At 38.1% G+C, this 12,307-nt stretch overlaps 1 protein-coding gene across 28 annotated transcripts in view; it reads left to right on the top strand.

The window, feature by feature from the left end:
* LOC106088221 (twitchin) overlaps positions 1-12,307 on the top strand; it is a 138,545-nt gene that overhangs the window by 103,329 nt on the left and 22,909 nt on the right. For 27 of the 28 annotated variants that reach the window (XM_059362751.1, XM_059362743.1, XM_059362745.1 and 24 more), the window contains 3 exons: positions 2,979-3,126; positions 3,273-3,646; positions 5,457-5,582. In XM_059362751.1, coding sequence (XP_059218734.1) covers positions 2,979-3,126; positions 3,273-3,646; positions 5,457-5,582 — 648 coding nt within the window. The remainder of the gene's footprint in view (positions 1-2,978; positions 3,127-3,272; positions 3,647-5,456; positions 5,583-12,307) is intronic. The other variant, XM_013253642.2, reaches the window with a different exon arrangement.

Here is a 12,307-nt window from a genome sequence, read left to right as displayed (position 1 = left end):
CGAGATAGACCTATTGCTCTGCAAGTTTTGATACTCTGAGCAGCAGCTTTATAATACTTTTTAAGCCACTTTAGGGTGCTGCGGAGTCCAGCAGTGCAATTCACGAACAACGTTTAACGATTATCGTTTAGTTGAAAGGCCATCCCAGAAAAGTTTGCGGTTTTGGTATTCTGTGTGTTCTTTTAACTATAATCGACAACACTTAAATAAGCTTTGCTTTTTTAATCGTTTAACGACGAGAAATAAAAATAATTATCTACAGTGGCTTTTGCTTTTCTTGATTATTCGTAAAACATATCGGATACTGGTGCACAATCAATTAATAAGCGTACTTTCGTAATATAAAAAAATATATATGAAAAAAAAATCTGGAAAAGTTTTATACGAAGGAGACCGGTACGGCAGAGGGAAGATGATGAGACGTTAGAGATATACGTGGGTCTGCGAAGTGGGCTACCGAAAGTGATACAGGCATAAATCGGCGAAAGACAGAAGTAGTTTTTCTCAGCAGGAGAAACGTGTTACCAATAGTGACACCTGACTCCTTAGGAGCAAAAAATGTTCCATTTACTGAAAACAAGAAATTGAACTTCGAATCCAGCATTTTGGAATGGGCAAGAAAGGCAACTTTCGCCCTAATCACCTGCAGGAGAGCTATTGGCAAAATTTAGGAGCTTAAACCGCGTGTCATGCACTGGGTATATACTGCAGTTTTCAGACCTATAATGCTATGAAGTGTTGTGGTCTGGTGGACGGCGCTTTCAAAGTCCACCCACTGTTAAATACTCAACCGAATCCAAAGGATGGCTTGTTTGTGCATCACAGTCGCACTGAGGTCGACACCATCTAATGCACTGAATTTAATGCTACATCTAAAGCCTCTGGACATCGCGGCTAGACATATTGCTGCGACCGCTGATGTATCATGCGGCGCCTACAGACACTGTGTTATCCTTGAATACAATGCCCGATATCTCAGGCAGTGTAGACTACGCATAGTAAATAAATATAAGATAAAAAGATAGAACCCATTGGAACTACAATATCCTTGGTAATAGAAGTTACATAAACTTCTAAACGGATGGTTCCAAACTAGACGACCAGGTCGGCTTTGGGGTGTACTCTGTAGAACTTGGTCTGGTCATATCGAGAAAGTTACCCAACCACTGTAGTGTGCATCAAGCGGACATCCTTGCAACGAAAGAATTGGTAAGATTGTAAGCATTCTAAAATTATGTGGCCTAATATTGACTTGAACAGGTCTACCGTTTTGCTATAGTTTGTTACAAGTGACATTTCAGTCATAGTGTCCGTGATGACAGGTCACAGTCTGATCGGAAACATTCTGACAGACTGAAGGTAGCCAATAACATCTTTTGCCGAAGTTGTGAGGATGTAGAAGAAGAAGAGACTATAGAACAACAACAAGTTGTCGCTGAATGAATACATTGAATCAACACTTGGCGCAATATGCGGCATGCTTCGTGTCATGAAGAAGATTTACCTGTTGGTCTCAGTGCATATGCAACACATAATCGCTCATTCGTATCTCCTCTCGCTTATTCTTATTTTTGGTAGCTGTGGTGCTGCCCATCGGAATAAATTGCGAGTCACTAATGCTATGTATTTGGAGTTAATGCTTTCTATTTGGAGTTGAAAGATATGACAGTGTGACTCATTAAGATTCTCGATTCTGACATAACCTTACGATACATAACATACTCGGCTGAACCTTAAAACTTACATAAGAGATTAATTTCCACAAGACATTTCTAATTCCATGGAGACTACGATTTATATCAAATTATAACGTTTTCAAAACTACATAAACTTTTCAAGTACTTGTCTTCGTAACAATAATTTAATGAAAATATTGTCTTTTAATGTATTCTTTTGTAATTTGAGAATAAATAAATAGGTTATATACAATGTTCATGTAAAGGCTCCTTTGACAATAGTAAGTAGTAATTAAGGCGCCCTGATAGACAAATTTGGTAGTGTGCTCGGGTTCCCAGAGTGCGGGTCGTGGATTCGATTCCCCTCAGAGGGAATCACAATGGACTAAAAATACTCTAAGTGAGTCCGAAAAGGACTGCCACTCTTCCCTGACCTAACCTAATACTAATTATAGGCTAATACTTTTTGTACTGCCATGCAGTCGTTATTTAAATTCAAAAATCACGCGAACCACGATGGAGGGTATAAAATACTGGGCTTGGCCCATCTTATATCGGTTTTATTGGCTTTTTAATTAATATCGACAAAATTATTTTAATGGGTACAAGAAATTCATAAAAATTGTGGTTGGAAAATTTAATTGAAGTTAGATCTCGGACATACCAATACACAAACACTTAATTTTTATGCCATTTTAGTTATAAATATGATATATTTTTATTTTTTTTTTTATGAAAAAATGCTTTAAAATTAGTGGGCAATATTTCTGTATAGCGAACCGCCCCTTTTTCAATTGCCTATTGCATTCTTAAGCCCATGTATATACGTACAATCAAATTAACCGTATTTTTATTTAAAGTTAAACATATCTGAATAAGTTGTTGTGGTAAGAATGTTTTGTTTCTTTTTTCGACACTCCCATACAAATGGCGAGATTTTTATTATTTTTAGGCTAAGAGTACGGCATTGCCAAACATTGAACCAGTACTTGTTGTTTTGCTTCTTAATCCTTTCATTAACAATGGTAGTTAAACATCTTTAGACATCAAAAGTGATAACATTCTCATATTTATTATACCAATACGCATTGTAGTTGACATGATCTGTAGAAAGAAGTTAATGAACTAAACTGTATGCTGATCATAGTTGAACAGTGAATGATACCCTTCGTTAATTTTTAGTAGATTTTAAATAAAATTTATTTTGAAGATACATTTGAACTAATTGTACTCTGTTTGCGACTACCTCATTTCTTGTAAATGTCAATAAAAATATATGTTTTATTTGTTCGTATATAACAGAAACGTCGTCCGTCGATAGATGTTCGCCGCCCAAGCATACAGGATCTTGAAGATCTTATTAATAAGCCATCAACACCTTTACGGGAAATTGGTGATGGCGGACCACCACAAATTTTGGATGTTCAGGAGTCGTATTCGGTTGTCGAAGGTAAGTCATGAATTTGTTTTTACTTTCTTGCAGCCATGAAATCATACAAAATAAAAATATATGTACGAATTACTTACATTATGTTAAATGTATACATGTTTAATGTGTGTATATTCATATTCCACTTGCTATCACAAAATCAATAGATTCGACAGCCTATATGACGGTAGGTGTTGAAGGCAATCCGGCTCCGACATTTAAATTTTACAAGGGCGTTAGTGAAATCCTCGAGGGTGGCCGTTACAAGTTCTTAACAGATGGCCAAACAAATACCATCACATTATGTATGCGTAAGTGTAAGCCCAACGACGAAGGAAAATACAAAGTTGTCGTATCAAATATCCATGGCGAAGATTCCGCTGAAATGCAGTTATATGTTTCGGATTCAAGTGGCATGGATTTCCGCGCCATGCTAAAGAAGCGTCGTTATCAAAAATGGGACAAAGAACAAGAAGATCCAAATTGGGGTGATCTTAAGGAAACAGAAAAACCTATTCCCGCACTTAAAAAAGTTGAAAGGGTAAGATAACAAAAACAAACCAAAAAAACATCTATGAAGAAATTTACAAAAAATGTATATAGGTCATACTTGATTAAGTAAACGTAGGTTATGGAGTAACATTTATGCTTATACGTATCGTCGTAAACGGTATCTACAACTTATAAAAAGTTGTACTTATAAGTTCTTGACGGATTATTACTTAATTAGCAGTAAATTCAACACAACTGTATTTGAGAATATACATTCGTTCCGTGTTCCGAAATGCAGATAGTTTATCAATTACTTAAGTATATTATCAGCTTAGTGCCATTTTCGTCCAATCAGTTATTAAGATTTCAAGATTCCTTTTTATATTTTCGAGATGTTTTAGTGAATTTTTTTAAACATGGATTAAAATTAAGCCTGTGATATTTAATTTTGTTTTATACGTTTTAACATTGTGTGAGGCGTATACTAATTTAGTCCTTCCGTTTCCACCAACCGGATTCATTTGTTATTATCGAAACGTTAAATCTAGATATTGAAATAAAAACTCTTTGCATTGAAGAAAATAGAGTTTGGCTTTATATGCAAAAATCGCGATTTCTCTCAAACATCTCTAGTTTAATTACTACAGAAAAACTAGGAGCGTTCTTTAATATTCCAATATTCCATTGTATTTAAAAAGCTACGACTCGTTGGAAAATATGTGCTTCAAATAAATGCTGTTCCTATCTTTTTCCAAATTCTTTAACATCCTGATTTTATACACCATTGATTCTTCAAATAACGCTATTTCAAGTATATGGATAATTATTGAATGTTATGGTAAAGTTTGTAGAGAATTTACCATGTGTTTGTTTCTGAAACGTAACTTTTTTGCAACACCTATAGCCACCAGGATCGCGTAGACCGTCTTTGGCGGAATTGATACCAGACTGGCCAACACTTCAACCATTTCGTCGAGAAGAGGTTCGATATTCTTGTTCCAATACCTTAATATTTCTGCCACCCTTTCACTTTCACTATATTCTTAATATGTTTTTGATAATATTGTATTTTTAGAGATTTTTTTTGTAGAACTGTAAAAGATTATTGTTAATTACACAGTCCTAATAAATTCTTCGAATTTGAAAAGAAGGGAAACCAAAGAGAATCATATTAGAATCTTAGGGCCTTCCGTTGTGTTTTCAAATATTTTTGCGATTCTCTATATTGCATTTTGATAACACTTTGATGTTTTTGACATTCAAAACGATGTTATATTTTTTTATTTATTGTATATGATGGAAAGGAATTTTTTCTTTTAAATATAAAGTACGCGCATACATTCGTTTAATCAAAGTATTGGCAGACGAGATCTTCATCTAAAATGTGTAAAATTTCTGACCAACAGAAAAATCATATTTCCTTTAAATCTCGTCAGACTTTATTATTTTTCCAAGATTTTATCTATTAAATAACCATAACATAGCAAATAATAACAATCGTTCTTTTTACAAGGAAAGTTTTGAAATTTTGCCACGAAGATGATTTTAAAGCGAACTTATTTTTTGAACACGAAATGTTACACAAACTTTTTATGAAAATCGTATGCATGCTTTATTGTCTTATTTTATTTCTTGATGGAGGTACATACATATAAAGGTATATTGTTTTGTGTACAATTTGTATTCATACATGTTTTTTTGTTTTTGATGTAACGAAGCGAGGTTATTTTTTTGTCCCATATTTTGACAACGAAAATTAATACAACAATAATTCTCTTGCTTGCTTTCTGCAAAAATGATATCAAAACCCTTGAAACGATATTGATATTTACCAACAAACTGATCGATTCGCCACGTAGAAGCAAGAATCGTTCTTAAGTCCATTGATTGACCAGTTTGCAAAGGAGGGAAAAGACAAGAAAGTCGTGTTTGAAGCGCGCTTCAGCAAGCCAAATTGCAAACCAAAGTGGCTCTTCCGCAAAGACGTAAGTACATAGATATAAATGTATAAAAAGTAAAAAAAAATATTGTTATAAGAATAGTTACAATGTGAAAATTTTTTTTATACATATATATAAATATATATAAATATATATATATATATATATATATATATATATATATATATATATATATATATATATATATATATATATATATATATATATATATATATATATATATATATATATATATAAAGGAGTGTAACTTTTAAAAACTTCAGAAGAAAACTTATTTTTTGGCAAATCGATTTTTGTTTTGAGTTAACCTTTTGGGATTGAGGACAAGGTACAGATTTTGATTTTCGACTTTTATTGTGCTTTCACGCAACCCCTAATGTCATGTTTACACTTAGCTCAAATCTAGATTTGCGACAAGATTTCGGAAACCTCATGTTTTGCAACGAGATTTCCTATACATTTTTAGTATGCGCAACTCTAAAATAATATTATTAAAATATAAATTACAATAATAAAATTAAAACCATTCACAATGGTTTTAATTTTATTATACCATTCATAAATTTTGCCTATCGTCACAAATTCTTGCATGCAATTCGGTGCAAAATTATAACAACTGCTCTAGAGGTGTAAATCGGGCGATGCATATGTTTGGAAATCCTGTAGAATATTCGATAGTCATAAGAGAATGCTTTGAGACAAATTTAATTCCTTGAAGGCAAAAGGCTATAGAACTAAAAGTCAAGTAGTACTTTACTAATAAAACCGATTTGTTCCCCGGAAGAGATATTCCAAACGTTTTATTTGTATGTGTACCCACCTACCTACCTGGTCATTAAGACGGGCACTATCCATATAGAAGTCTATGTACCTTTAATAAAAACCATGTGCCGCATTACCTCATGTCTATCGAGTGCGCTTACATATCGAATGAAATGCCTATGCTTATTTAATGGATGTTATACACATTTTAATGCCAATTTTTTACAAACATTGATGAGTTAAATCATTCGCGTTCTTAAATTCCAAAAATTCCCGTTCAATAAAGAAATGCATCATTCACCTTAGAGAGATTATGAGACGATTTTACTCGATCAAGTATGAGGTAATTTGGCACCAGGGGTACAAGAACTACAATCAGTTGTGGTGGTACAGAAATTCTTATGAAATAGCTGCTTAAATGATGTATATTCCGCATTGTGTGAAATACCATGCATTTCATCACCTTTGTGTTACCATATACTACTACTAAATTTCCCATGCATATTCCATTGAGGAACAGGGAATATTTCTCTCATATCAATGAGTGGTGCAGTCCTATTGCAATTTAAGCTGAGTGATAAGGGGCCACCTTTCTCATGCCGGGTCCGAACAAATGTAGCCAGCATAAGTAAGGGGATAACCACCGCTGAAAAATGTTCTGATATTTACGCCGCCTTATGAACCCAGGCGTTCTACGCCACGGTGACCTCCATATGTTGCCATATGGTAATGTAATTTTTTGTGCTTTTACAGATTGCAAATTGAAAATTTTCCATGAACATTCCTCTAAGGAACAGGGGCAAACTTCTCACATATCAATGAGTGCAGTCCGATTCAAGTCTAAGCTCAATAATGAGAGGCCTCCTTTTTAAAGCCGAGTTCGAACGGCGTGCCGCAGTGCGACACCTCTTTGGAGAGAAGTTTTACATGACATAGTACCGCACAAATGTTGCCAGCATTAGGAGGAGAAAACCACCGCTGAAAATTTTTCTGATGGTCTCGCCACGATTCGAACCCAGGCGATCAGCGTCATAGGCGGACATGCTAACCTCTGTGCTATGGTGGCCTCCAGGCTTTTACAGATATTTTACTAAAATTGTAACTATCTGACATTATGGTGAACGATTTGGCAGTTGAGAAGAGCGTCTAACAAATGGCATTTTGATATTTTTTACCCATTTTTGTGCGAATAATAAATCCTAAAATAATCGTCAGATATACATACATTCACCAAAAATTATTCTGTGATTCGAGTTAAAATCACGACAGTTGTCGCAGCATATTGTCTTACAATGATGAGCAGAAGCATTAGCTTTAAAATTACATTCATTGGATCCGATTGTGTTTTGAGCAAATACAAATTTGACCATGAACATTCCATTAAAGAACAGGGGCAAACTTCTCAGATAACACTGAGTTCTGTCCGATTCAAGATTATTAAATACAGTTTTTCAAATATAAGGGGGCTTCTTTTCATATCTGAGTCCGAACGGCGAACTGCAGTGCGATACCTCTTTCCAAATAAATTTTTACATGGCGTAGTACCTCGGAAATTTCGCCAGCATTAGGAAAGGATAACCGCCGCTCAAAATTTTGTTGATGTTCTCGCCAGGATTGAAACCCAGGCGTTCAGCGTCAACGCCCATAGAGCATGATAACCTCTGATCTATGGAGGCAGAGGTTGTGATTTGAGCAGTAGGTCAATTTTTCAAGTGCCGTCCACCAGACTAACATATATTGTTCCGCAGTATACTGCTAGTACATGACACGCTGTGAGCTTAAACTCGAATCGGACAGCACTCATAAATATGTTTGTGTATGCTCGTGGACAAATTTGCAAAAAAGTCATATTGCTGCAAATGCGGCCGCGGCAGTCAACAATTTTCGAGAGGAGAGTCTCAGTGAGGAGTCACGTGGCAATGGCTCTTAATTAAATACTGAGTGCCAATGATACTCGAGATGACAAGGCGAGTTATTGGCGCCTCCAAATAACCAATGGCCAACATCAGCGTCTGTTCCCAGGTTAGGGGCGGCTGGAGGCGAGCGTCGGATCTTGGAGCTAGCGGCTCGCCACAACGAGGGATACATGTGCAATCCCAAAAACCCATGCGGAGCGATGGGCCAGTAATCCGCCGCCGGAAAACTATGAGAAACAATGGAACAGTAAAAACGGACCATACCCCAATGATGACGACCCACGTAAACGAAAAAAGGACCATGATTTGCGGATCTGTATACTCGCTGGCGGATGTATTAGAGAAGTACAAGGCAGATATTACCGCCTTACAGGAAGTGCGATGGACTGGGAATGGCGTCACTACAACACCAAACGGTGACGAACTATACTATAGCTGCCATAACACGAGGCATGAATTTGGCTGCGGATTTGTGGATAGTCGGAGACTGAAACACCTTGTCTCCAGCTTTACTCCGGCGGATGAGCGGCATAAATCCGCATAAAAGCCAAATTCTTCAACATCAGTCTTATTTGTGCCCATTCCCCGACAGAAGACAGAGACGAGCAGACCAAGGATATTTTCTACGAGCACCTAGAGAGTGAATATGACCGCTGCCCGCCTGTGATATTAAAATTGTTCTGGGAGGTTTTATTGCGAAGATAGGGAAGGAAGACAGTTTTGGTCCAACAGTCGAAAAGTTTAGTCTCCACGACATAACGTCCAGTAATCTCGTAAGTAAGGATTGAGGCTGATAGATTTCGCCGCGGCAAAAAACATGGTAGTTAGTAGCACCAGATTTCAACATAAAAATATTCACAAAGCCACATGGCTGTCACCCGATCAAAACACAAGAAACCAAATTGATCACGTTGTGATAGATGGAGGGCATTTTTCAAGCGTGTTGGATGTACGATCGATCCGTGGAGCGAGTATAGATTCGGATCATTACCTTGTTGCAGCAAAGGTTCGCACCTGTTTGAACATGGCGAGGAAAGTACGATATGATACTGCACGGAAGCTGGACATTGAAAAGCTGCAAACACAACAAATAGCAGCGGCATACTCCACTCGACTGACCCAACTGCATAAGGAAAGCACTCCTTGTTCCGATGATATAATGGCGCAGTGGCAAACTATTGCCCACTTCATGGAATATGCCGCGAAATCCGTACTTGGGTAGCGGAAGCCTCCTCCAAGGAACCCATGGTACGACCAAGAGTGTCGAGATGCTGCTGAAGCCAAGAAGTCGGCATATAGAGCAACCCAGCAATCAGTAGCAACGCGCCAGATGAAAGAGAGGTATCGAGTATCGTGAGAGGGGAAACGTCTATTCCGCAGAAAGAAAATGGAAATGGAAAGACGTGAGTGCGAGCGAATTGAAATGTACAGTAGTCATAAGGAAGTCCGGAAATTTTACCAAAGAATTTAACATCAAACCGATGGCTTTGGTACAGGCACATCCTCCTGCAGAGACAAAGTGACCCGACTCAAGAACAACAAGGCAGCAGAAGCCGACGGGTTACCCGCTGAGCTATTTAAGACCCGAGACGACACGCTCATGGCGTATACATCAGTTTATCTGCGCAATCTGACTAGAAGAACGCATACCCGATGATTGGAACCTCAACATACTATGTCTCGTACACACGTAAGGAGACAAGACGGAATGTGCCAACTACAGAGAAATAAGTCTCCTTCCCATCGCATACAAGATACCTGTAGTGTTCTGTGTGAAAGATTAAAATCTAATGTCAATGAGATAATTGGCCTACAATCAATGAGACAATTGGCAAAATTAATAAGACTCTGCAGGATGACACTTGCTGACACGCGTTCCTTAGTAAGAATAGGAAAGAATCTCTCCGAACCATTTAATACCAAACGAGGTTTCAGATCCTATCGTGTGATCTCTTTAATATTCTGCTGCAGACGATTATACGAGATGCAGATGTGAATAGATATGGCACACTAATTACAAGAGAGCACATGCTACTCGCCTATGCCGATGACATCGACATCGACATCATCGGTCGGTCACCGGAAGTAGTAACTGCTGCTATGAGAGAATCGAAAGAGAGTCAGTGAAAATGGGTATGGCAGTAAATGGAGATAAAACGAAATGGATGATTTCAACTCCCAAAACACCTTATACAACCGAGCAGATAAAGAAAATGGAGAAAGTTGGGAACCACAACTTTGAGATAGTCAGTAACTTTATCTACCTCGGCACCGCCGTAACCGAAACGAATGACACCAGTTTTGAGATAAAGCGAAAAATAATACTGCAAACAGATGCTACTTTGGACTAGGTAAGCAGTTTAGAAACAAGGCCACCTCTCGACAGCCGAAGATTACACTATACAAGACACTGATACTACCCGTGCTGTTATATGGTTCTGAAGCATGGGTACTTGTGAAAGCAGATGAGGAGTATTTGGAGTATTTGAGAGAAAGATTCTTCGTAAAATATATGGACCAGTTTGCATTAATGGAGAATATAGGCGACGTATGAACCACGAGCTGTATGACGACGATAGCATAGTTGCACTCATAAAAATACAACGGCTGTGTTGGCTAGGTCATGTTGTCAGAATGGATGAAGAAGCACGCAAACCGGGATGACCAAAAGGCCGATGGAAAGATCAAGTGGTGGGAGACACCTCGAAACTTGGTGTTAGGGATTTTAGAAAGATCGCAGAAGATCTAGACGCGTGGAACGCTATTGTACGTTCGGCTATTGGAACAAATGTTCTGTCATAACCAATTAAAGTAAAGTAAAAGCGAATATTGCAGATGAATTTTAATTGAAATTTTAACAATATATGCAAACTCGTTTAGGTACTTCAAAGACTGCACGGAAGCTGGACATTGAAAAGCTGCAAACACAACAAATAGCAGCGGCATACTCCACTCGACTGACCCAACTGCATAAGGAAAGCACTCCTTGTTCCGATGATATAATGGCGCAGTGGCAAACTATTGCCCACTTCATGGAATATGCCGCGAAATCCGTACTTGGGTAGCGGAAGCCTCCTCCAAGGAACCCATGGTACGACCAAGAGTGTCGAGATGCTGCTGAAGCCAAGAAGTCGGCATATAGAGCAACCCAGCAATCAGTAGCAACGCGCCAGATGAAAGAGAGGTATCGAGTATCGTGAGAGGGGAAACGTCTATTCCGCAGAAAGAAAATGGAAATGGAAAGACGTGAGTGCGAGCGAATTGAAATGTACAGTAGTCATAAGGAAGTCCGGAAATTTTACCAAAGAATTTAACATCAAACCGATGGCTTTGGTACAGGCACATCCTCCTGCAGAGACAAAGTGACCCGACTCAAGAACAACAAGGCAGCAGAAGCCGACGGGTTACCCGCTGAGCTATTTAAGACCCGAGACGACACGCTCATGGCGTATACATCAGTTTATCTGCGCAATCTGACTAGAAGAACGCATACCCGATGATTGGAACCTCAACATACTATGTCTCGTACACACGTAAGGAGACAAGACGGAATGTGCCAACTACAGAGAAATAAGTCTCCTTCCCATCGCATACAAGATACCTGTAGTGTTCTGTGTGAAAGATTAAAATCTAATGTCAATGAGATAATTGGCCTACAATCAATGAGACAATTGGCAAAATTAATAAGACTCTGCAGGATGACACTTGCTGACACGCGTTCCTTAGTAAGAATAGGAAAGAATCTCTCCGAACCATTTAATACCAAACGAGGTTTCAGATCCTATCGTGTGATCTCTTTAATATTCTGCTGCAGACGATTATACGAGATGCAGATGTGAATAGATATGGCACACTAATTACAAGAGAGCACATGCTACTCGCCTATGCCGATGACATCGACATCGACATCATCGGTCGGTCACCGGAAGTAGTAACTGCTGCTATGAGAGAATCGAAAGAGAGTCAGTGAAAATGGGTATGGCAGTAAATGGAGATAAAACGAAATGGATGATTTCAACTCCCAAAACACCTTATACAACCGAGCAGATAAAGAAAATGGAGAAAGTTGGG

This window comes from Stomoxys calcitrans, chromosome 2, assembly GCF_963082655.1.
Source record: "Stomoxys calcitrans chromosome 2, idStoCalc2.1, whole genome shotgun sequence".
Taxonomy (NCBI): domain Eukaryota; kingdom Metazoa; phylum Arthropoda; class Insecta; order Diptera; family Muscidae; genus Stomoxys; species Stomoxys calcitrans.
Note: the sequence above shows the minus strand (reverse complement) of the source record. Positions and strands in the feature narration are given on the sequence as shown.